Below are 27,569 nucleotides of genomic sequence, written 5' to 3' on the forward strand. Positions count from 1 at the left end.
ACTACTTGTTTCCTTTATTTCCATTGTAAGGTGGACCTATTCGTTGCAGTACAAGTGCAGAGAAATGGACTAATGAAACTAGAACATCTAAAGTTAAATTAAATTAAGTTGTATCTTTTCCTTCTATCAAAATCACCTTCACACATTATCAAGAAAATAGCGCAAAGAGGAAAACAAATTCATCTTCTTTTGCTTTTTGGTTATTTTTTACCCTCTGATCATATCCTGATCATATCCTCCTATCTCATTTGGTCAACTTTGGCCAACAGTAGCATTCTTGCCCTGGGAACAATGGGAAAGAAAATAACACTCTACAGCCATCCTTCTATCCATTTATCTTTCAAATATCACTTGCTCTTAATAAATTATAATGAGATCATAAGATTATTGTTTTATTACAAAAATTCAACATAAGTAGTATATAAAGTTCGTTTTTATTACATCATAGTAATGTTACTCTAGTGTTGGAATGGCAAAGTAAAATTCCAGGGTAAATTATATGTGCTTTTGGATATACAAATTCAAGAAGAATCAAGTTGCTCTGAGTCAACACATGCTGCATGGAGAGAGCAACTTTCCCCTTGAGGGAAAAAGAGAAGAGAATTTGTTGCTACTGAGAAGCGTAACTTCCTCTGGTAAAAAAAACCCCGCAGCCTCCTTTCTTTCAAGACGACCAGCTGGATATTGAGTATTTGGATGCTAATAATAAAGGTCTACACTAAGATAGGTTTTATTGCATATAAAATGCACAGTTCAAATCATGATTCTCAATTCACGTAAGCACCAACACTGGTCTCCAATTTGGTAAACTATGTCATCAGTTATAGCTCATTCCTATCAATCACACAGGCTTAGATTTCCTCCGCTTTGGCACTTAAGCAGCAAAGGAAAAAAAGCATCAAGCTGAGAGTCTAGGGAAGGCTGGGAAAACTGGATTTGGGAAGTGCTAAACGGGAAGTAAGTAAGGAAAAAAAAGCCTATAGGAAATACATAGAGAAAAATACTGCAGTCATACCAGCAAAGATCATGGTTACTTTTCACTACCAAAATGAAACATGTACTTTTACAAGAAATATGTCCAGGTGTGATGCACCGCCCTGCAAGAGTGAACATACAGATAGTTCTCTCTTCCTTTAGATCAGTCAAAATGACACTGTTTCTTCACTAAAACTCTATGGTGGCAGGGTTAGCTCAGATTAATTATCTTCTTACAAGAGCATAACCTTCTCAGTACAGCGAGAACACATTCTGCAGCACAAAGTCTAGATAGCAGCCTTTATTATATTATATTATTCTGGCTTTTCATGGCATTTGAGTGCTTGTATTTGCAACCTTACTATTTGGAAAGAGGAAGAGGGATATTTGGAATGAAACTGATTAAGTTGGGTCACTTGGGGCTTCTTTTTGGAGCATGACAGAACTATAAATTCATTTAAGAATCCGAAATCGGAGTCCTCACATGATGAGGGCTAAGAAGAAATTACACTGCTCTCACAATCTAGGAGCCTTGGTCATTGTACCCACTGACCATCTGAGTGTCATATCTAGTTCTCCAGGGTCATGAAATTAAAGGTGAATAGGTTTATGGGCTTAAAAAATTCTACTAATTTGTCTGTTTCATATTTTTATGCTGATTTAGAACAAATTTTCTTCACCTGACAATGCAATTAGAAGTTATTTGCAAAATTAAATAAAATTGTGAATGATGCCATGACCCAACTGAAGAGAGTTATGCTAATGTTCAAGGGGTCTAATTTCAAACAATGCGGGAGAATATTTTCCATACTGACTTAGATACAAATAGTCTACCCTGGGGCCTGAACTGGCAGTCTGCAAACCAATCTAACTTTGCACATGTGACTTGGAGAGGCTTGAAAAGTAGGCTTTAAACAGAACTGCTGCTGTAATGCTAATTACAGAGTAATGTTCCTCTGTAATTTTGCTAGTGGGGTACTTACGATTATAAATCCGAAGATATGTGCCTTGAGTAGTTTGATGAATAATCTCAGCTAGCCAAAAAGAAAAGTCTCTATAATAGCTATATGAAAAGTTGAAACACATCGATTATTTCACTAAGATTGAACTTACTGCCAAGCTACAGATTTTTTTTCAAACACTAGCTAAAGTCCTGGAAACTATGCCAAGGAAGCCCTAGTAATGCAGGAAAGTCACCCCAGGATAAAAATTTTAAAATCCAGTTATTTTAAATGTTCACAGACATAGATCTGATACCTTCCCAGATGCTGTTTGGTCTTTCATTCAGCTCTAGCAGGACCAACATTTCCCACCCCCATGAGGCATCCATATTACCTGGGATTTTCTTGCCTTCTCAGATCCAGAAATTGCAGCCCTTTGCTGAAAGTCCTCCAGACCTTCCCAGAAAAATAAGTCCTCTATATGTCACCAGTGTAACTTCTTAAAGTGAAGCCAAAGGCAACTCCTACAGTAGTGTGTTTTATACTCTGCACATGAAAACCAGAAGGTGACAGGCCAGGCCCATTGAGGCAATGTGATTCCAAGCTCTCCATCTCATCCAGTTTGCTTGTATGGCAGTAGCTGGAAGTCTAGATAGTTGTGTTTGCCTCAGGATAATTTCAGTTGAAAAGGATTTTCGAGAAATATGTGAATGCGATTACATCAATCACTGAGACTATTACTCCTGCCTTGACTTTTTTATTCATTTAACCTAACTTCTGCTATTAAAAAAGCTCGCCAGCTCCTGTTTAGCAGTTAGGTAGAGCCTCATTTCTCTTCATTGGCTGTCTGTGTCTGCTGATGAGGTGAAAAAAAAAATAAATCAATAAATGAAAAAAAAAATTGCTTACTCCAACATCTGCTCTTGGCTCCTTGTGATCAGGTAGGACACTGGTGCGGACCTGAGAGAGGAAGGAAAAAAAAAAAAAAGACAAACCAAACATTACCTTTTTGTTGTTACTTGCCAATAAGAACAAGAAAAGTGCTCATGCATTTTTTCCTCATACTTTCTACGTTTTGGAGATAAATTTAAAGGGAGGTACACATGTTTATATAATTTAATTACAATAAATTAATATTTTAAGCACAGTATCTTGTGGAGATAGTGTAGAGAAAGTCTCTCACCACTACTCATTTATCATTCTGAACTTTCATGATTCTGTAAAGGGAGAAAGGCTGTGCTCAGTTGTTCCTCTCCTAAAATCAGACTCTTTGGCTCTAACTTGAATGCCAGAATGCTTCATCTAGAGTTGTTACCTGGAACCAAAATTTTCAACCACAAATGAAAGAATACAGTACACTAAAAAGTTAGTATTTTCTCCAAATAAGTACTTGCCTTTGCAGGTTGATCTGCAATAGACATCCTGATCCCCAGTCTCACACAATGTATGGCCCTGTCTCCTCCTACCACCTCCTGAGCGTCTTTAAGGTGACGGGTATCTGCAGTCATTCATAGAAGGGAAGTCGCTGTAATTCTCCCCTACACGGGACCTCCAGTTGTCCCTGCGTTTTCTGCAGGGTGGAGCTGCCGTTGTACACAACCGCTTTCATTTCACAAGAGAAAGTATGGGACAACCTGACTCCCTCTTACTTCTGTATTTCCCAAAATACAGTACAGGTTTTGGCAGGGTGGGCTTAGTGTCTATATAATTTTATTGTTGAATGTTGGTTGAGAACAGAGAACTGATTAAACCATAAAAATGAGCTAGAAAAGGTATAAGAAAACCTCTGTAACACCTCTCTAACAAGCCTGCCTGAGCCAAACTAGCCTATTGGATTAACTTGCTGGTAAAAGGATGCCAGCTTCAGCAACACGCAAGGGAGGCATGTACTGAGCATTCACATCTGCTCGATTACCTAGCCTAAATAACAGATATCCATTTACAGCACAGCCCCCTAAGGGCAAATTTTTGGCTTGATGTCAAAGTAAAACTCAAACTCATTTTGCAAATCTGTCCACAAGAGATGCGTTTTGTCCCATGCCCTCAAATGAGACCCTTAATTCTTTTACTCTAGCTGCAACTTACTATACAAAAAGAAAACCCTCCTTTAAATCAAAGATTGTTGCTATCCTAAATACAACGTGTTGTGAGAAAGGGCCAAAAGTCCACCCCAGAGACATGACCAAGTAGCACCATAGCTTTTCTCAGTCAGCTCCCTTGATTCTTTACAGTGAGAACAATTTTTTTCCACAAAAGCCTGAAGATAGTAAAGAAATGCTACAATTAATTTAATGAGGGCCAGCATACTTTAGAAATCCATGGGAGTCTTCACTTGGATGTAATTTTACATTTGGGATTTTTTCCACTAATATAACATTAGTAACTCCAAGGCATTTGGCTTTATAAGGAACACTAGTACAAAATTTTCGACACAAAATTCCTATTTAAAATTTACCTGTAAATACTTCAAGTCACAAATGAAAACAAAATTACTGATATTTCTTTGTTGGTGATACCTGTCTTACCCTTTATGGGGCTGGGGAAATAACTTACAGCAGATTGTTTCTTAAAAGAAAGAAGGGGTATCAATGCCAGACCAAAAATTCAATGTCATTTTAAGATGCTAAAAAGCTGCTCTATATGCTAGCCTCAGACAGGTAACATCTGGGCCAACATGGAACGCAGGTATTTCCATTTTCTAATTATTATGGATATTTATTCAAGAAATACAAACAAATAATTTAAGAATGAACCTTCCTCTTCATCACTGATTTATAGGAAGATGCATTTGTAAACCAGAAGCAGTTCAGCAAGCACTTGAAAACATTTGTAATTGTTTTTGCAAGATAATAAGGTGTGCTTTAAAGCAAGAGGAAGCCCAAGTATCTTTTATGCTTATTGAAATCAATTTTATTCATTCCTTCTTTTGCTGGATAAAGTCTCAGCTCAGGAGAACTTATTTTTGCTTTTCTGACCCAGCAGAGAAGTGGAAAGGGATGTCAAAACCTGACAAACCTACAGGATAAGCCTTCCATATAGCATAAACACATTTTGTAATTCCTAATGCAGTTAAATAAGGAAAAAAATTTCTGTTCCTTGTTTGCAGTTCCAAGCTCAATTTCATTAGTGTCACAACAAAAGTAGTAGAAAAAGTATCCACAAGCTTCAGGTTTCAGTTCTAAAATACTCTTCGGTTCAGCTACTTGGTTTTTTGTTTGTTTTCATTTGGTTTTAATCCCTTTATAACCAGTAGTCACATAGCCAAACGTACACAAATACTGCGTTTGGTGGGACTGGCATGAGATTGAGCCTCTCTTCTCTCTGAAATGTATTCCTTTTGAAAAGAAACTGGATTTTTTGGCCCAAGTGCATGCGTTTTTACTTTTTTTTTTTTTTTGAGAAACAGTTTTAAAATGTTAATTAAAAAGAGAAGTCGTGTATGTAAATACATATATGGGAGCTATAGTCTCGTCCCTTTCATGTTGTCTATTGGTTGAGTTCCCAAACTTACTTAAACTCTCAGAATACTGCAATTATCAGAGTCCCATTACAAGATGTCCACATAGGCCCAGGCAAGCATTATTACAAACACAAAATCAGACTGTTCACAACCAAATATAAAACATAAGAAACAACTCAGCTCTAGTCCCAATCCACAAAACGAAAGCGGGCGGGGAGGGGAGAGAAATACAAAGCATTTGAAAGAGCAAATATTCTCCCAGTACTTTACCTGATTAAACAAGCTGCTATACTTTTTAAAGCCTTGTCATAAACCAACTTTCCCCTAATGGCCCCAATAGCATTCTAAAAACAACTACAAAATATAAATACAAACAAAAAGGCAGATTTTAATCCCAAGTATCCATTATTCTGTTAGAACGTCAGTTTTCTCATTATTTGCTCTAAGTTTTCCTGAGCAAAATGCAAACCCCTGAACAGTGGGTTTATTCAGAACTGGGGTAAGATTGAACTTCCCTGGAATAACACATGTTACAGCCATGATTTAGTACAGCCGTGATGTAGTAATATAATACAGCTATCTTGTATACACCACAGCTTGACGTATCAGGAAGAACACTAGTGCACTAGAACGGATATGCATGATATGTTTCTTTTTCTTTAAATCTCATATAGAGCTATATGCAATGAGTAGCTATTCTTATACTTTCTAGTGCATTTATCACAGATGTATCTAGGTGTCAAATTTTTCTAGGCCTAAATACTAAATTCAGCTTTAATTAACTGTCCTTTAGTATAAGACAGCTTTATATGATTAGAAAGAACATTTCTTTCAGTCATTCATGGCAGACTTAGACACATTCACACACGCTGTCAAAGTTCAGCAGACTGAATCATTATCATTACTGAAACTTTTGTGCCTGCCCTTAATTAAAGCCTTTGCATTTCAGTTTATGATCAAAGGCCACATTTGGAAGGCACTTTTTTTGCAAAGAAATAATGCTAGCTCCTTTTCTCAGTTACTCTAGAATTACCTCATCAAATCACCAGTGGCTTCCGCTGACTTGCCAGTACTTATTGCTGCTGGCTGCTCAAATGCACTGTTCTGTCACCACTGTTACGTGCTCCCGACATCTCACAGTAAGTAGGTATCCACCACATCAGGCAAAGAGCACAGGATAAGAGGGACTACTGAAAGCAATCACTGAAAAATTGACTTAATGCTCTTTCAATATAGTATCTTCCTGGAAGGCATTCACAGCTCTGCTCTCGCAGTATAAGAACACAACATGTAAAGAGAATTTTACCTTTACGTTACCTGGAGGTGCTCTGGGACAGTGACCACCAGCACCTTTCGTACGCCACAGGCCATTTTGCCCAGAAATCAAGCACTGAGCTCTGCTAACACAACCTGCCCAGCTCTGCAGACAGCTGCTATGGATGGGCAGTCCCCACCCTCACCACCACCGCCTGCCCGCCAGCCAGCCGTGCTGCACCACCCGTCTGACTAGGGGAGGATAATTCTTGTTAACTTTTCCGTCAAAGAGGTTTTAGCTTCACGTATATGGGCTGGATGAGCTGAAAGTGCTGAAATGGCTACTAGGTTCTGCAACGATACCAAACAGCTTTTATAGGACAGATCCCATTCCAGTACGTGCAGCAAATTTATTTTTAAAAGAAGATATTGATGAGACACTGCACGTTTACCAGCTATTTATTTTCACCATATAGATTAACAATTTGCTAAATAGTTCGATCAACGTAACGCAGTCAGCAAAGTAAAACACTTCCATCAATACTTTGCTGGATACCTGCTTATTGGATGGAGGACATAATGCTAATACAGTCATTTTCCAACTTTTATTGCATAATTATTTCTAAGAGTCCATATAAAGCAAAAAAGAAAAATCTTTTACCAATAGTCAAACATGTGGTATTGCAGGGTTTACCATGCCAATGGAAAAATTGCTATGCAGAGAAACTAACAAATGTTAAAATTAAATTCAAGATGAACACAAGTAAAGGGAACTTAAGCTATATCAACTTTACTGCAACACTTTTGCAGTAGTATAATATACATATTATGTTTATTATATAATGTATTAATAAAAATAAAATAAATAATTAAAATATTATATATACATTGCCCTACTATATGTGTGCCCCTATTATTTGCTCTATACCAAGTGACAGTTTCAGCTGTTTATTTATCTAAAAGGGTCAAATAGAAGGGCAGGTGTATCTGCATATGGTGGGATACTTTTCATAGACAGTGTTTGATCATTTGTGCAGCTCTGTACTACAGGCAGGCAATCTTTTCAAGAAATAACATGAGGATAATGGAAAATACGAACTGTTTCAGTCTCTAGCAATAATCATAAACTGCTTTCCTTTCCAACTTCTCTACAAGTGAGTATTTTTTTCTTCTCTCTGTAGGCTGCATCTTTGTATGCTTTCTAGAGAAGAGTACCAACACATAGTACAAGATAAGCACTATGAGATGTCTCCAAGCAAAGACTGAGGTTAACAGAATTTAACAGTTTATGTAGGTGCATAACCAGCTGTATGAATAACCATAGAATCATAGAATGGTTTGGGAGCAGAAGAAAAACCACAAAAGCTTTAAGTATTTGATTACAAATACAGCTTTGTTTATTTTTACAGCTTGGGCATATGATCAGAATTGCCTTCAAAAAAACAGATAACCACAGTTCACAAACAACAGATTACTTAGCTCTCTCTGTATTGAGTGCATCACAAAAACCATGCCACCTCTGCAAACATCCAAATAGAAGCTGGAATAGACCAAATGACAGAAAAAAAAATCTATATGTTTTGAGTACTCTAGGACATGCCACAGAGTGTCTGATGAGATTTACCAAGGCTCATTAACTCAACATGATTGCCAGGCATACCAGAGCCGTACTATCTGGCACTGTGCCTCTACGCCAAACACCACCAACCGCATCCATACAAAGGCCACTGTAGCTCAGATTCCAGGAGGAGGTGACAGCTTGGGAACAAGGCCTGCTTCAGCATGGCTCACACCTTCAGCTGCTGGCACTCAGTCTGAAAGTTACCAAACACAGCTAAGCACTGACTGTACTGAAGATGTGCTAGGAGGAAAAAAAAGGCAGCTCTTGTTAATGCTCTTTCCCCCCAAAAAGCACTAACATCACATACGTAGCTTCTTCCCCAGTATGCTCCAAAACTGAAAGACACAAAGCTGAAAATCACACGTTTGAAACACAGTTATAACATCCTCCCTATACCTAGGTCTATTCTCTTCCACTGCTATTCATATGATAAATAACTAATCCTTGAAGCAAAGTCCTAAGTTTGATTTATCTCTTGGAGTCAACGTAAATATGAAAAAGCTGTCAAATCTATCCATATAAATCTAAATAATCTTTAATACGTTTTCAGTGTATGCAATGAAAAAATAGAAGGAAGAAACTGTTTATTTACCTTGTTAATGTACAAGCATGACCACTAGATTCAATTTTTTTTAACCTATTTGAAACAGCTTTTTTTTCCACACTGAGAAAGATCTGTCAACTGTAAGGTTATGTGAGAGTAAAAGTGACAAAGAAAAACAGTCTTTATAAATTAGAGATAATTAACATTTGAGTCTTAGCACCATTAAAAATAGATGCTCTTCTGCTACGAGTAATTAATTTGCTCTATATTGAAACTTGGGGTACACATACTCTGTCAGTATCAGTTGCTCTAGTGCATTGCTTTTCAAGGAGAAGAAAAAGCCATGTATTGCTGCACGCAGTTAACTCAGCGAAGAGTTAATGCAGACCTCTGCTGCAAAGCATCCTTCTTTTGCATGGTGAGATCACTGTCACTCCCCTCCTGAAGAGCTGCTAGCCGGAGATGACCTTTGCACTGTGCTTTCAGTTTGCGCCCGTGAAGCGACACCTACAAGTGATGGTTCAAGCATCGCAGGAGTCTGAAACGCCATCTGTTCCCAGCTGCAACGCATCCAGCCGCGATAGGGAAGCGACACAGCACAGAGTCCCCGCCAGTGATAAGTCCTGACTGACAGAGGCAGCATGGCACTGCGGGTTGGTTGGTTGCTTATTAGTCAACATTTTTTTTTAATTTTATTTTTTTTTAAGAGGTCGCATTTTTGCAATCATTATAATAACCACTGGTAGTGAAATAATGAAATACAGGCTTTTTCCTCCATGTCTCAGTTCTTTTGAATAAAGCCCAACCATGTGAAGAGACCTTCTGTAGTCTTATATAGGTACTGAATAGTCTAGGCATTTCCTCAGTTATAATTGTTATATAATATAACACCATGTTCTATGAAGACAGGCTGAGAGAGTTGGGGTTGTTCAGCCTGGAGAAGAGAAGGCTCCAGGGAGACCTTATAGCAGCCTTCCAGTACCTAAAGGGGGCTACAGGAAAGATGGGGAGGGACTCTTTATCAGGGAGCGTAATGATAGCATGAAGGGTAATGGGTTTAAACTAAAGATGGTAGATTTAGATTAGATATTAGGAAGAAATTCCTTACTGTGAGTGTGGTGAGGCACTGGAACAAGTTGCCCAGAGAAACTGTGGATGCCCCATCCCTGGATGTGTCCAAGGCCAGGCTGGATGGGGCTTTGAGCAGCCTGGTCTAGTGGGAGGTGTCCCTGCCCACGGCAGGGGGGTTGGAACTAGGTGATCTTTAAGGTCCCTTCCAACTCTAACCATTCTATGTTTTAAGTCCTTAGTCATTACAAACAGCCAGTAGGCTGGTTGCTCTTTCTCCTGCACCCCCCACCTCCATCATAATTTCCAGGAATCACCCCTTTAAAGTGTTGCATACTGGGAACAATCCGCAAAATCTGAAGAGTAAAAATCCCTCTCAAAGTGCTTGTGATACCTGCTCTTCCCTGCTTGCTTTCACTGTGAAATAAAAGTCACAGAAGGCAAATTCTAGCTTCTATCAGCAAGCTACTGATGGAGCATTCCTAAGCTTTTTTGACTATTCATTTATCTGGGCCAGCCAACAGGGAGCAGTTACTTGCTCAAATCCGAACACCTCAGGCTGGTTATTACAATTCCACTATCCAAAGATCACCGAGACAGACTCCACAATCCAAAAAACACCAGCAGTTAACCGCAGCCAGGGAAACCCAGATGGTCTGACAAATTACATCCCAAAGAATACTCACTCCAGACTGATTAAGAAAATAGGATGTAGAAATACATATATAGGCTTTTCTCTCACACTTTTCTTCCTCCCTGCCCCTCATCTAGCTGTGCATATTGCTTGGGCAAAACATGACTATCTGGCAATCCCTCAGTCTGTCTGTTTGAGCATCTTGCTCCCCTGGAGCAGCAGACTATCACCCAAGTGTTCAAGCTGGAATTCCAGGGAAAAATGCCTTCCTAGAATGAAAGTATTCAGCACTGCTCACAGGGCCTGAGGCAGCTGGATGGGGGGGGGGGGCGAGAAAAAAAAAAAAAAATCTCATTTCCATATGAGTATCAGAGAATCTGTGCCAAAAAAGCATGCTAGAGAAGCCAAGGAAAGAATTTGTACTCTAACCACTTATTTCAGGGGACACTTGAGAGGATACAAGCCAAGGGTAGTGAAAAGCATACACAGTTGTCTGACGAACAGCCAGTCAACACAGTCTCACTTCAGTATTATGATGCACAACATAAATTAAGGCAAATATGGCTTGACCAGTCAGATGATGAGTTCAATGGCAATATAAAATTACCAGAATGCAATCTTCTGCATCAAAACTTGAGTAAAAATTGCACTAGGACTCTGAATATCTTGACAAAAGTGAATTGAAATTCACATTTTTTTCTTCACTGAATAAGCAGTCTATTTTTTGAGTATGCTTTTTATTTTTATTTCATTGAAATGCTTCTGCATTTCATAATTTGTATCTATTACCATAAAAATCAGATTAAGTTCTTCAGAAATCTTACTATAAATTGAACATGACACCATTTACATTGATGAACCAGTTACCTACAAGAAACAAAGTTTGTATTTGCATTCAGTATAGGTATTTTCAACACGCCAACAGATTGCAACATTTATTCCAATGGCAGAAGGTTATTCACATATTAAACACCAAAAAAAAAAAAAAATCTTGCTGCCCTAAACAAGTCCAGACCTTTCAATACTCTATAGAAAATACACCTTGGTCTTCTGACTCACAGGAGCATCTGAAAAGGAGAACTCAAGATTTAACACCCTCTGCAGCTGGAGCAGTCCCCAGGACATGCCCTCCACCCAAGTTCCCTCTAGAAGCTGATTATTATCCCTCTGCCAATACCTGACTGCGTTGCCTGCTGGGGACCTTAAGTTCAGTATTTGGAAGGAGTTATTTTTATGTGAGGTACAGAACTAACCAACTACCAGCTCCCACAGAAGCAGAAAATTGTCACAAGATTACCCAAAAAGAAAGTTAAAGATTTTATCGCCCCCCACCCCCGCTTTAATGTAAATTTTTAACTTGAGTTTTTAAATTTTCAAGTGAACATTTAAGAGCAGTTCTGCTCATCTGGTCAATCGAGACTGACCAGCTTCGTTTCCCACCGGGTGTCACCCTCAGGGAATTCCAGTAGTGGATTTTCCCTGCAGTTACCGCTACACACAGCTGCAGCAGTATCACCACCAGAAAGAACTTTTGTGAAGAGTTAAAATGAATAACAGCGTTTCCCTCAAGTCTGTGCCATGTTTACAAGCAATGCCCATCCGTCAGTATCCTGGACATCTATAGGAGATGTTGAGAGAAGCAGAGAAAGCTGCTTCAGCTCTACCATATGAAAGAATATACACAGAGTACATAATTTCCAACTAATCCCACTCCCCTCAAAAGTGGTCATAAAAGTTTAAAAAGCAATCAAGAGCCCAATATTTTAATAAAAAGAAGTATTAGCAACACAGGGCTGTAAGAACCTCCAAGATCATTTGTTCCAATGTTTTCCTGTCACAGACACCACCTACTAAAACCCCCTTCACAAATTTTTGAACTACACCTTGAAGTTATTTGAATTTCTTCTCCCACCCTTCTGACTGGAAGGTCATTCCAAAAAATGATTGCTATAATAGTTCAGAGTCATTTTCTAATTTGCAGCCCAGCATTATTCATGGAGAGTTTATACTCATTTGCTCTTCTGCCAACACGGTCTTTTAGCTAAGTAATTATTTTCTGTTCCTTATACTGGTCTCCTGATGTATTCATAAGAAAGGAATCATATGCCCTCTCATACTTCATTTTGCTAGGATAATAAGCCAAGCTTTTCCAATACACTGTCATACAATAGGCTCTCCATTCCCCAGATCATCCCATCTGTTGCAGACCTAATTCATCTTTCTTGAACACAAACGATCACATTACTGACAGCTTTCCAGAAACGGCCTAACGTGTATATATTGAATGTAGTTCCCTGGATTCATCTGGGAATCCTGTTTGCCTCTCTCCGCTGCATTAGATCCGCTTCTCAGTCATACTTTCATCAACTAATTTACCTGCGTGTCCTTCATTTAATTTGTTTCCAATGCATGAAGTCTTAGTTCATCCAAAAAGTTCACGTTAGTAGAAGATATACTTGGACACTACTGCTTTTCATCATATTTCTATTCCAAAATGAGTGCCTTGAAGCAGCTCTGTGGGTAAAGAATTCTCTCAGCTGGCAACCCCTTTTCCCTTAGGAGACCGGGAGCTTTCTGCACGTACCAAATTTCTCTCTAATAAGTGGAAGTCTGAAGGACTCTCACATATATTTCCAGAAAAAGCACAGAAAATAAGATTTATCAATAAGGCTTTTTCTTTTGTTCTTATGTCAGTTTGTGGTAATGTTTGAAAAATAGTGGAGGCTAAGGTCTGGTGGAGGGATTACCTAACAGATGGTAATTCACTTCTGGTTTGGGGAACTCTGGGTAAAATTGCTCATCAGATTTACAGTGGTAGAAGGCATAAATATAGGTTAGACAGATGAGAGGGAGTACATAAATATTTTTTTTTCGGGTTTGCTATGAGCTCTATTTTCTTTGCCTTAGTAGACAGGATCTATCTATTAATAAAAGTCCGTTTTAGCAAGCTTCTAGCTGTACTTGCCTAGAAATTGGCCCCTCCAACCTGTAGAACAGCAGTACTGTCGTGAGAATGATTATTGTGTTCAGGGCTCCCACATGCTTTGTCCGCATTGCTAACAATCCATGCTTGAAAGGGAGCAAGGAATTTTCTCACAGGAACCTCCAGAAGTTCCTGGGAAAATAAACATTCCCAACTATCCAAATATAAACATTCCCAACTATCCAATTATAAAAATTTCCAAAACTACAAAGAAAGGCTGTACAAATTCAATTTTTTCATTTGAGAAAGCATTTTGTTCATGGACTAAACCAGTTAAACCTGCACAACTGGAATTAAGTTCTTAAGTATATAAATACTCAAACAAATAACCTATTGCTCAGCCATCTCTAAGCAAACAGACAATCTTTGATAGTGCTCTGACCTTTGCACAACCACCCTCTCGTCTGAGATGAGAAACTGAAAGGGTATTTATTTATTAAATAAATTCGCTGCTGGCTTCAGAAGTGATTTCAAGATAGACGTCTCATCTCTCTCACAATCTATATTATTTTCTGCTTTAAAGGCAAGAAGCGGGTATCACCGTGGGCCTATTTTACTCTGCAGCAACCTAAACATAGTTTTGTACCTACAAGACAAGGCAGAAAGCAGACATATCACACAGTTCCTTTGCTTCTCAATACAAACTTGTAGCAGAGACAAGTTTACATTAAGAGTACTTCATTGTTTTATCAGTGAAATTGTATTCATAGTCACTTCCACATAAAACGCACATGATTTTGATCTCAAAACCACTTTACAGAAAGACTGGTTTTCCTCACCTGAGAATGTGTCACTGTGCTTAACTGCCATATTAAGATAAACCTTCCCCCACACGCATTGTCTTTTTTTTTTTTTTTTAAAGCATAACTGCAATCTGCAAGACATGGCAATCCTTCCCTATAACATGATCAAGATCTTGCAGAGCTCTAGTTAAAACCAAATAAGCTATGAGCTTATTTTGGTCAGAAAAGTTGATAGTAATGGCTGCCTCTGATAAGTAATTAAATTCTGATTCTGATGAATCACAAACTGTTAATAATGACTTTAGGTAACTATTTTAAAGTAATTGTTTCTTTCATAATTTAAATACTGATGACGCAAAAAGATCCTAAGGCTCAAAGTAAAACTCCAAATATATTTGAATATCTTCACTACTTAAAGAAGAATAAAATAGATTAACTTTTCCTAAAACTGAAAAGTGGTAATTGTAGGATTGTTTCAATCATGCTTTATCAGCAAATAAACAGGAAATATGAGGAACAGCATTCTCAGAAAAGATGTTTAGGTCTGAAATTTGACCATGCTTCTGTTTCTAGAAGTCAGTTATAGATTCTTTCTTGCTTTTATCTTGCAACTTCCTATTTGGAAATTCAGCAAGATAACGTTTTCTGGGAAAAAGAGCATCTGTTATTAGATGAGCTGATACAAGATGGAAAGAAACACACAGCTTCTTTTGGCACACAAAGTCTCTGTCAGGAACACAAGAAAGCTTGTGCTCCTGAAAACTGCTTTCCTCCATCATATCTGCTTGTCAAACAAAGGGCTACCTACTCTTACGGACCCTTAGACCACCCCCAAAATTACCATAAGTTCTGTAAGAAAACAGACACTCCATGATCTTTTCTAATGTTTCAAAGCCAAGCTCTCTGCATTCTCACCCACCAGACATATTTTCAGTCAGATATCCAAATGTCAGCCACAGCACTACAGCTTATTAAATGCAGTTGCCACAACCAGGAGACAGGAAAGTTACAGCACAAACTCCGGTGACAGCTTTCCTCCCTTTCATATTTTACACGCTGCTCTTTCACTTCTGGTGCACAGCATAATTTTTCACTATCGCATCCTTTGTTGCTTCCAACAGCGCTTTGCTGAGATGACATCGCTTGCTGACTCACCCCTTACTTCCTCAGCAAATGACATGAAATACTGTAGGGTGCAGAGATTTAAAGTCAGTGTCATATCTCAGGATACATACAAATTGACACCAGAAATGGGAACTGGAAATTTCAAAAAGGCCCGTATTTCAGTGCCAGTGAAGAGAAACTCCAGTTTTAAAAAACACTCTGCCAGCAAACACCCTTAGCTAGTTTACATACAAAACCAGTCAACTCATTAAAAATTGAGTTGGTTTGGGGAGCTGTATGAGGTTCTATTTAATTTGGGTCCAGTACTAGGTAAACTAGCTTATGGAAGATACCTGCATTTTTAATCATTAACAGTTCTCAGAGAAATCAAAATTAATATTAGAAATTCACTAGAAAGTGAGCACACGAGTAAGGGATAAAAAAAAGCACACACACACACTTTAGCAGGGATGATTTTATGTCATGTAGATTAGATGACACAGATTTGATTTCTGTCTAAATAAATCAAAGGAACTGATATATCTTGCCATAGATGATGTAAATGTGCCTAACATTAATGGCTGACTACAGATACTGCAACACCTTGAGAAGGAGTTTTGAAAACAAGTAGGAGGTTCTATCTACTTAATAAACACCACATAGGCTATATTTCTAAAAATGTATTAGTAGCCTTATATATCAAAATAATTTTAATTCATCAGCTTTGCATGAATGGCACTAGTTACACTCAAGCACAAGTAACATAGCAAAGCTCTGCAAATGCAGGGTTTAGCATAATGAAGCAGTGTTCATTTTTGCTTTATCCAAGTAGAGAGCAACTTACAATTTCTCCTCACTCCTTCCTCCGACACTCAGTAGAATCTTTTCCCCTGACACAGGGAATAATTATTTATAAAAGAAAAGCATTTTAATACAAGATAAATTGTACGAATGGTAGTTATACATGTAAAAATATGGTAATCTCTTCAGCTTGAGGACAGGTTGTGATATAGCGCCCTGAATTGCACAGCACCCTATGTGCTGACAGGATGGTGGTAGTTCTAGAAAATTAATGTTTAGAGGTTTACACTTCCACAACTCATATCTAAAAGTGAAAGAGATATATGCAACAAAGAACAGCTTATATGTGAAACAGTGTGTATTCATTGAGCATCTTCCAACTCATACAATAAATTCTGTATAAATTATTACAGACCCTCTGCATCCCGCGTGATTATTATAATAGCTGCCTGAACTCAGCCATCTTGCAGATGGGACCTTTAAACAAAAATTAGAAGCAAGACAAAAACCCACTGGATAAAATGCATGAATCTTTATTTAACTAATTCTAGCAAGCATTTCAAGACATGAACTAATTTAGCATGAATGTCAAGGCTCTTGTGCTGAGTGTTCTAATAAAACCCATGCAATTTCCAATGTTAAAAAAGCCACATCCAGCAGCTGAACTGTACTATTTAAATTCAGAAGCAAACCCCCCCAAAAAACCCCTAAAAGTTCAAAACAAAACCAACCACGAACACTCCCCGCACGCATTTATGATTATTATTTTTTTATGCTACAGGGAAGCAGCCAGGATGCTTATCTAGAACAATAAACAGCCACATTTACAAATGACAAAAGAAGAGTATGGGACTGTAATGAGCGCAATGAATACTGAAGGTATTGGGATCAACTCTGCTTAATGTCTGTAATTTATTCCATCTATGAGTGGAACAAATGAGAAGAGGATAAAATAGCTGACAAGAAAGTAGATATATGGAAAATTAAATTCAGAATCAGTCATGTTAGAGTAGTTATACGACTCGTGTGTCATACTTGCACTTCTAGCATCAACTACTTGAAATGCGTATGTACGTGTGGGACTAGCTTATTTTGATATTACAAATTTAGTCTGTCTCACCAAGTGATACGCTGTTATTTAGTAATACTCCATTTTCTTTATTGCTGTCATATCATATCGTTTTAAATTACTAATAAAATGCAAGAACAAATATTTAATTGCTATTGTGCTACGGGTAATGTTAAATATTGTATTAATCAGTAGCTTTTTCCCAACAATTCCCAAAACAATTTTTTAACTGAAGACCACAAAGAAATCTGGATATAGGATAGGTAAAATTACCAGAGAAGTAGGCTACAAAAAGCTATTTGTATTCCAAACAAAAGTTGAGGAACATGAGAAATGGGATAAAGGAGGCGAGGAAAGAAAGGTCCTGATTCAGGAAAGCATTCTATTTTGAGGTATCATTTCCATGGCTCTCTAAACACCATTGCTACCCCCAATGAAAGCAAAGGAGAACTTAAAACTAAAAAATTAAAACAAAATGTTTCAATTTTACAGGCAATGGATTAATCTGAATGAAAAAACTTGATACTTTTTAAGAATATACATAACATCGTGGAAATAGAGTGTGATTTAACAGACATTTTATAAACATTATTTGAAACTGCCTATATAACAGGTTATTACATCTTTCTGAAGACTGAAAAATCCCATCTTCACACGTATTCCCCAACTTGGTGATTATTTTGCACAGCACTAGTACCATCAGAATTTGATTTAAATGAATACTAAAACTTTTCCCCCTATTTCAAAATCTCCCATAAAGCAGGCCTAGATTTATTCTATCATTTATTCGCAGTAATTTCTCAAAAGAATATAAGGGGTCAAAATGCACTTCAGTATTTTGACTAACAAAACTTTATTAAATAGGAAAATATTTTAAAAATAGAATGGGTTAAGAATTTAACTGCAAAAAAAAAAAGTCAGCAAAATCAAAATAAATATTTCCATACAAATTTGCTAAAATTTACTATAATTTCTTCTATTTGCACGTAAATGTGAGCAACACAAGAAATCGTCAGAGGTACAAGAATGAAAATGAGAGGTTAAACCAAAGCATACACATTCTTTATTTATACACCTTCAGTGGACACAGCCTAAAAGAAGTTAATTTCTTTCTATTGCATTCTGTGATTTCATGAAGTCATTCTGCTCAGTTTTAAGCACTACAGATCTTGAAATAATACCTAATTTAATACTGTTGCAAGAACCTTAACTCCAAAATTGTCAGCATAAGCATCATCACAAAGCAGTTAATAAAAAGCATTTTATTAAATTCTGTATCTCCTGTTTTTGAAAAGATCAGAGTGGAATAAAACCAACATTAATGATCTTCAGTAAATCACTCCCTGCAAAAACTAATACTTGGACTTGTTTGAACCTCCACATCTAAAAATAGCTGAATATTCTTTTTAAAGGAAAGCCCAGCATTGATTCAAATTGCATGTGAGGTTTTAGCTCCAGATAATGTTTGGATTAACAAAATGTGCATGACAGGTCTGATTTAAACACTCCAGCTTAAAATTCTCATCCTCCTACACAGAGATCATGGCACAGGAAGGCAGCGAATTATGCACCACTCTCTACACCATCATCGCTACACAAACCTGTGAGCAATCCGCAATTGCACGTATCTCAAGAGGGACAGTTTAAGGGCATATGAAGGTCCCACAAAATCACAAGAAATCTCAAGGTTGCTCTGAGTTAACGATGCTTGCCTTCTGTCTTGTATACGAGAGAAGAAATCAAGACCCCATGAATGAAATTAATGAAGAATGTTTCACAAACACAAGTGTGACCAAATTCCAGACCCCTGTGGGGAGAGGGGAAGCCTGCTCATCAGGCAAAATAGCAAGTACTTAAAATCTAGAAGCATTTATCTCATAGAAATTATTTCCTGATCTACATTCACCTCTGGAAAGACATCTAACTTCTATTTAAAACTAAATCCCTGTGCCCTCCAGAACTGAGGACCTACGCTACTGTAGTCCATACCATAAATTCCCATTGCCAGTACTCTGCTCCCCATGTCCTTCCATTTCTCTCATGGTAACTTTTGGTTTCTGCCATCACAATTTAATTCAGCTGTTAATTTCCTTTCCCACATAGCATCTTTGTTCTCAGCCCATATCAATTTCTTCCCACGACAACTGCGTACAGGAAATGCTGCCACAGTGAAACATGCAGTTCCTGAAACCGCGTCTTGCTTAATAGCTCACCATCGCTCACGAGAAGACACAAAGAATGGTATTTTCAGCCTCTGTCAGAGAGAGAATCAATTCAGATTCCACGATACCCAGAAAACACCCAGACCCTGCTTTTCTTCAAAACTCATATTCCAGCTGCAGTGTATCTACTTTCTGGGGTCTTTTTCTCCTAGAGGAGAGAATGATTTTCCTTCCCTCAACAATGAGATGAACACAGAGAGCTGCAAGTCCCTGCAGAGGGAAGTTGATATTTACATCTCAGCCTTGACAATACTAGTAAGGATCCCACACCAGAAGCAATTTTCCAGGATTTATGCACTCCCCCGACTGGAAAGTTTCCTAAGCTGGTATGCCAAACTTTCACTCTTTTTCATTCTTCACTACCAAGAATTTAACATAGACGTTTGCCGCAGAAGTTTTCTTTTCATATAATTTATTGTGAAGTTTTACAACTGATGTGTAAAACGTATTAACCTATTTTATATTACAGGCATAAAAAGAAAACACACTTAAATAAATCCCTTTATTAAAAAAAACCCCAAACATCACCATTTCCCCTTTTGCAGTTTTATTTGTAAACACAGCTGGTAGAAACCTCCAGAAAAGACTCACTGATGCTGAAGGACATGCATCAGAGGACCTACTTTTTGGTGCATCGTTTGTTACTTCCATGGATTACCCAAATGACAGAGGCTATTTCACTTCTAACTTCAGTTTCTACAAATAAAATACTAGTACTCCATAATTTATATTCAAACAAACTTAGTTTTTCCAAAGGCAATGTTAAGAAGCAGCAGTTGGAGGTGTCAACATCACCATTAGCATCATTAGTTTTGTGGCCAAAGAACCGCTATTAATCCTTCTCTGTTCCTGTGTGGATTGAAGATCACTTTATAATCATGCACTTCACTTGACAAGTGCCTACACTCAAGAGATCTCCTGCCAGTACTACAGCTACCATCAACACCCAAATAAAACTCCAGAAGAAACGGTTCAAAAAGTCAAATCTGGCAGATTTTTATTTTTCTCCTGCTAAAAACACCACTCTTTAAAGTGACAGAGAATTATGCATGTTTTTAACCTTTTGTTAATCCACTGTGTTAGAGATGCTAAAGATCTCTCGAGAGCAGAGCTACAAACTATTCTTGTTCCATTTAATCCAGAAAAATAAAGACAGTATCATCTCAGTAAACTGTTCTTTCCAAGAAAGAAAATCTGCAGACTGACCATCATTTTGTCTTGAAAACATTTCTCTGTAAAGACAAGCATCAGTACCTAATGAATATAATTTAAGCAAACCACACTTCCTGAGCAGAGGCTCGGTTTGTTTCCAGCAGTGCCTCCATATAGAACAGCAACAACAAAAGCTGCTTCCAGTTACGCAGTTCAATTGTATTAACAGCAATATTTTTTCCTCTCACTTTTTTCTCCCCTAAATTTCCCACATCCTCCACTGATAACAAACAGTCCCAACATATGCTTTATAAATCCTGCTCCACTGGCAACCCATGAATCAACTGGCAAAATAATTCCTCTTGCATGCAGGGCACAGCTAAAGGTTGCCCTGTGGCACAGGGCCAACATAGTTTATATGCTCGTTCTTGAGACACTAGGAGTCAGCATGGTTACACTGAACCCCTTCTCAGAAAAGAGCTCTACTCCTTTCTGCATTTTTTTTTCTTTTTTAAGTAACCAGGAATTGAAGTAGGCTCTGTGCTTGACTTACAGCACCCAGTTCGTGCTCATCAAATTCACATCACAAAGGAAAGTCCTCTCCGCTTTTCTAAACTTTCACATTCACAGCCTTTTTCTATTAAAGCCTTTGCAAACTGGATCTGCAGAGTTTCAAATTCAAAATGATGAAAATTCACAAATATGCCTTCCAGATTTCTTTTAATACTCGCACAGCATGCGGCCAAAAATATTCCTGGGTGTTATATACCAGCATTTATAATAGGGTTCCATAGAAATTCTTTGTTGCACAAACATGTAATTGCCGTACTTATAGTATATATGTCATTTTTCATGAAAACACACACACACCCCAATCTGAGTTAAGTGATTGTTCTGTAATCTAGTCCTGACTTTCCTGCTTTTTACTTACAGAGAATAAGGTCTGTTCTCTCCACGTATGAAAAAAGAACTTCTCACAAATGGCTTTGTGCTTGTGCAAATTACAGGAATTCCTGTACAACTGATCAGGAGAGTCTGACACCCACATTTCAGGTTGGTTTTGTTTTTTTTTTTTTTTTTTAAAAAAAAGTCATCTTCACATGTTTGCATATTAAAATGCACACCACCACCACACTCAAAAAAGTGAAAACAAGCCACACTAAATAATCAAGGTGAAGTCCCCAGGGGCTAACTGGCAACAAAGTAGGACAACACAAAATATTTCAGGGAAGGTTATACGTAGTAACATTTAATTTAAAGGTAGCTCAATTAGGTAGCTAAATTAAATGACAGGTCAAATCACATTCCTCTTCACCTTCCATAGGAAGAATCTGTGGAACTCCCACCCCAAAATATCCCTTCCTGCCACAAAAGGTTAATAAATCCAGAAGCTACATCAACGCTTCAGGTACCAATTCTTTGTGACAGACCCCATTCATTTCAGCCAGATGGATGAACTCTAGCCACAAAACCATTAAAAGAAAAATTCTCTCCTTCTACTAACTTCATTACCGTGTGCTTTTAAACCTTTGAGGAAGAAAAGGAAACATGTTACGGTCTTGTTATTTGGTTTAGCTGTTGAGAAACTGGTTTTCAATTATAGCATTCTTGCTCCATCCCAGTCAGCACTCTGCACGTAGAACGGTCGGGGGAAAATCAGTAATGTTCCCTTCTGCACACACTCCCAAGACTGCCAGAGATGCTAAATTCCCCATAAGTAATTTATCGTTACAAAAAAAAAATTAAAATATTCCTTTCTGACACTTTTACAAGGAATGTGAACAGTGCCATTTCAAGACTCCTCACTGGCCAATGCAGTCAGAAAGCCACCTTTTGGCAGCAGCATGCACACGGCGTTTAGGAAGAGGTGAAATAAAGTATGCCCAGCCAAGTGCAAATAAGTTGTCACACCAGGATGAGAACTCAATTCTAACACCACTGGCAGCCCACTGGCATCCCGAGGAAGAAAGAAGAAACACTTAATTTTCCCACTCAGTTAGAATGCAGATCTTTAATAGCAGAGTAGCTATCAGCATTACCTAAAAGCAGGGATATCCTTTAACCGGGAGCAAAGGACTCAAGCTGAAGTTTTAGAAACATCCCAGACTCCATGCAACAACTGCATGTGGGAACAACCAAACAAGGCAAGGAGTAGTGTATTAAGGGCTCCAAACTGTTCTAAGCTTCTCATCATTCCTCTGTTTAAAATTATTAATGACAATAAAAATGACAGACTTTTGTTAGACGAGAGAGTTTCCTTGCAACCAAGTATTGACAGAACATGAAAAAGTGTACACCTCTGTGGCATTTTTTACAGTATCTGCTGTTAAAGGGGAAAGTTAACTATATAACACCTTATTCATTTCTCTAAAACACCTCGGTATTTCCCCCATTTTATTGGGGCAAAAGCTCCTCTCTATCTAGCCACTACATTGGAGCTCTGCATCTTCAGACGTTAAGCTTGGTTACCTGACACACTGATCCTAGCAATGTACACAAACAGATTTAATCTCATGCACTGGGGGCAATTCCATAAAAGTCAAAGTCTCTGCAGAACAGAAATGAAATATTTGTGACTTGTCTGTGATAACATAGCAAGCCTGGGGCAAAATTAAGAGCATCGGTTCTCATCTCCCATTCCACATACCACAGGATTACTCAGCTTCCTTCCTCTGTTCGCAGTTGGGGGTACCCCCCAACAAACACATTTATGTATTCCAACTACTGTACTATTTTAATACCTCTTCAAAGCCCAAGACCTAATTGAAACCATCCAAAAAAAAATATGCATCTCAGCCATACAATCCAGCTGGGCAGGGCTACATTAAAAGCCAGGCTCTTCAGAGACTTCTGATGTGTAATTCCCATACTGTCGCTCATCCAGCAGGCTATTCAAGTGATTTATCTCCTCAGAGGATTTAGAAATATGGTTAGCAAAACACAATGGGCCTCTCAGAGCTATGAGCATCTTCTTCTTCTGAAGAAAAAAAAACGGGTGCTGCCTTAGGACAGAAGATAGACTATATATGAAATTATTTAAAGAGCCACAGTTGCTTAACCACCTTTCTTTTGTAACCTCAGATCCTGTTAATACACTAAAACCAGTTTCTTAACTAGTTTTACTACTAAACCAGTAGTTAGTCTAGGGTTTTTTAATGATAAATTTAAAATTATTTTGGAAAACATTGAAGTTAGATTCAGTGAAAAAAATTGTTATGTTGTACATCACTTTTTCAAACTTTTTTATTCCAGTTGTACAATAGAAATGTTTTCAAGGAAGATAAAAATAATATTTTTAATTCACAGTTCAAAATTTTGGGATTGAAAGCTGGGTCCCACGCCTATTGGTGTCAACAGAAGTTTTTGCACTAGCTGCATACTTCATTTCTGTTCTCCAGTAAAAGAGCAGGAAATAGAAAGTCAACACTTTAAGAAGTGAGAAATGTCTTCATTCCTTGTATTTAAGAAGGCTCTTTTTGATGTTTCTTTTATAATAATGCCTCTTTTTGGCACGTCCACACTAAATTGAGCATCTTAACACTTAATTTTACTTCTACCTCCCAATTCCCTAAACTCAATGCCAAACACCAAATGATGCAGCAGCACCACTGTCATTGAAACAAACCATGCAACTGCAGTTACTTTACTGCTAAGGTAACACACGTGGTTTCTGCAATGGTTTTGATTCTAGGAACACCAATATACCAGCATCATCATTTCTGCCCTAACAATGTCTAGGCTGCTAATAGCTATTTTCTTCAAAGCTAGCAAAACAAGGGAAAAAATATAAAAGGAGACAAGAAATTGATGCCAAAACTTCAGAATTCCTAGACCATAACAAAAAGAATGAAATCACAGTATCATTTTAATTAACTGTGATACACTTAATTGGGAATAGCCCTTTCACCAAGATACCTCATGGGAAAATGGATTCAGCTAAATGCTGGATGGCAGCAATTTAGTAAGGGACGTACAGTCTGAACGAAAATTATTCTTAACAGGGAAAGAGTCAATAAGCATAATGAAAAAAGTGCTGTTTAACAGGCATTTTCCAAACATGCATATAAATACCTCATGCTTTTTGTAAAATAGGTACTGCCTAAAACAATTAAGGGCAGCTCATAGATGTGTGAATGTGAATTAGAAGCAAACCCAGGTCACTGAAGTAACACCACTACAAAACCAGGGGCTTCAGGTCTATAAAAGAAAATCTAGTGTAAAAAGGAACTTAATCGAAATTAAGCCAAATAGTAAATTTTTATTTTAACAGCTGAAAAGAAGTCTTATTTTCATAGCTTAAAACGGCTTAACAAAATTGGGGGAAAAATGGAATTGAATTTTATTGCGATATCCAGTACATTTACTGAAGATGAAGTGTATAATGCCAAATCACAACAGAAATTGATACAATAAATTGTTGGTCTGTGTTTTCAACCTCATCTTAAGATGAGGTTTTGTTACTTCAATGCTGTATCTTACATGAAAAAGATTTTCTCACTAAGCAGGCAAAGGGGGAGGACACATTCTGAGAACCCATGATGAAAATTCAGGAGTCTGTTTTCTTAAATGATGGGTTTACCTCTCAGCAAAATTGACCCATTCTTTCCTTTAAGTGCAAGAGCAGAATCTTTGTCTTTGAGACCTCCAAAACTGTGAAGGAGAAATGCTTTACACCAGAAATCTACCTAAAGCTTGAAACCCCTATTTTCTCTATAGAGAAACGAGTACCTGTAAAACACGAGAAAAATTATGCAACAAACTGAGACCCCATGAAATGAATTTTTCTGCAGATATTGAGGTGCTTCCTGAGCTTATTAAAAAGTTTGTTGTTGCCCCAGTTTAAAAAGCTCATGAGAGAACAGTGTTTCAAACATACATAAGCCAAATTTGATCATAATAGTTTTGTTATTTCAGGAAGACAATGTAAAGTTAGGATGGTCCAAAGGAGATTTTCTATCACTTGACCAGACTTCCAGCAAAAAGAATGCGATTCTGTGCTTTAAAGAAATCTGTATCACTTTCCAACACATTATTCTAGCTCAGTGTTAACACCAAAGCTGCTTAAAGAATCATAAAACCGAGAAGGGGAAAAAGGTAAAGACTGAACAACACTGATATGTAGCAGCATGTAAGACCACCGCAGGGTTTTGATCAACTGTGAGCCACCTAGAACCACCTGCTGCCATTTGGAATGCACCAACAGGCTGAGATCCAAACAGATTTAAAGTTGCTGTCAGAAACACTTTGCAAATAAACTGTGGGAGGTACTAAAGGGAAATATAGCTACGTTGCCCAATTTAAAAAGAAAACCAAAACAATGAGTTACATGCCTAACCTGGAAAGTATTTGGGAATATAAACCACCAATTAATATAAAATCATGAAACCAGAAGCTAATCCTGCCTGTTAGACTCTTAAGATTAAAAATGTAACTGTAGATCTCAGAAAGATCTCACAGATGTCAAAACCTCTCAAATATGCTAAAGGAGAAAAAAAAACACAAAAAACCACCAACCCCACGCACCACTCCAGAACCCCATCAGTTACAATCCAGACCGTTGCAGTTCTGGATCTTCTTTTTCCTCAAGTCCCATCAGTTCACAGCGTTTCATGCTCTTCATAGTTAGACTTCTCCATCATCAGTAGGCTGACAACGATAGTGGATAGTCTAGTTGGCATCTTACTAAAAGCTGCAAGTTATTCTACACCTCTCCAGTAATTTAAGATTTAGTCATGACTTTGCATTCCACTGACTGGGTGACTGTGTTACTGATGGTTGCCACAACATTTATACGTACATATATTCTTATTAGAAAAATACATGTGTTCATTAAATGGAGATCAAGACGACTGATTTTTTATTTCCTTTCAATAAGATAACTGATCGTTTAGACAAAGGAAATGCAGTAACTCTTATCTTCTGGACCTCAATAAAGCATTTGATATAGTGCCTTTTCAAAAATTATTAGTCAGTTGGAAAGAAATTAGAGAGATTAACAGACTGGCTAATCAGGAAATGGTAGGGTTGAAACAGTAGTGAGGAGTTCCTTGAGACTCAGTGGCAGGGCTAATTTTATTTCAGATTTTCACTGAACACTACAGCAAAAATTGTAGAAGCTTTATAATGAAATTTAAAAGGCAGAATCTATAACAAGTAAAACCACAATGGGATACGGAAAGAATTACACATGGAAGATGTGGGTAACAGAAACATAACCGTATTAAGTACAAGGTGATGCATTCAATTAGTAACAACTAGCACTTCCTCTACAAGCTAGAAGCACATTAGTTCAGAAAACACAGCAGCAGAAAGACTTCAGCGTATCATTGATAAGCAGGCTGAGTATGGAAAAACTGAAAAACAACTGAAAAAAAGCAAATATGCTTTTCAGATATATCAGGAAAGGTATTTCCACTTTATCAGCAATACTGTGTGCACTTGTCAATATTGAAGAAACAGGATTAAGAATGCTGGTGAGAATGGAGCACCAAATTTAGGTATGAAGACTAAAATTTATTTAGGATCAGAAAACAAGAGCTAAAAGAAGGTATGATTATTTTAAATGAATGCAACCATGCGTTAACATCAAAGGAAGGAGAAGATCTATTTAAACTAAGGCAGTATTTCCCAGACTTTAAAACTGGGGCTGTTGGATATTAGCTAGAGAAGGGCAAGGGACCTTCCAATTTTATGTTCTCACTTATATTTGACACAAAATACATTCTTAGTACACACTGATAAAATAGATAAAAGTCACTGTCTGGACACTGGATAATACCAAAACCATTCAACGACAGACCACCTTGTGACTCAGCATAATTCTTTCTCTTTCAGAAAAAGATTAATTTTCAACTTAACTGAACACTCCCTTCCAAAAGACCATATTTTTGAATGTAACTGAAAAATTGTAAATCCCCTTTGAGCTTTATTCCTCTTGAATTCTTTTGGGCACTGCTTAACAGCATTGCCCTGAGGGCTATGACTGCTATTCTGGACCA

General features: G+C 37.7%; 1 protein-coding gene across 6 annotated transcripts in view; it reads right to left on the reverse strand.

The window, feature by feature from the left end:
• INPP4B (inositol polyphosphate-4-phosphatase type II B) overlaps window positions 1–27,569 on the reverse strand; it is a 497,007-nt gene that overhangs the window by 224,072 nt on the left and 245,366 nt on the right. For all 6 annotated transcript variants that reach the window (XR_008466520.1, XR_008466517.1, XR_008466521.1 and 3 more), the window contains one exon: window positions 2,826–2,876. Coding sequence is in view for 1 of the 6 variants with exons in the window: in XM_054201960.1 (XP_054057935.1) it covers window positions 2,826–2,876 (51 nt within the window). In the remaining 5 variants the exon portion in view is untranslated. The remainder of the gene's footprint in view (window positions 1–2,825; window positions 2,877–27,569) is intronic.

Source organism: Rissa tridactyla, chromosome 5 (assembly GCF_028500815.1).
Source record: "Rissa tridactyla isolate bRisTri1 chromosome 5, bRisTri1.patW.cur.20221130, whole genome shotgun sequence".
Lineage (NCBI taxonomy): Eukaryota > Metazoa > Chordata > Aves > Charadriiformes > Laridae > Rissa > Rissa tridactyla.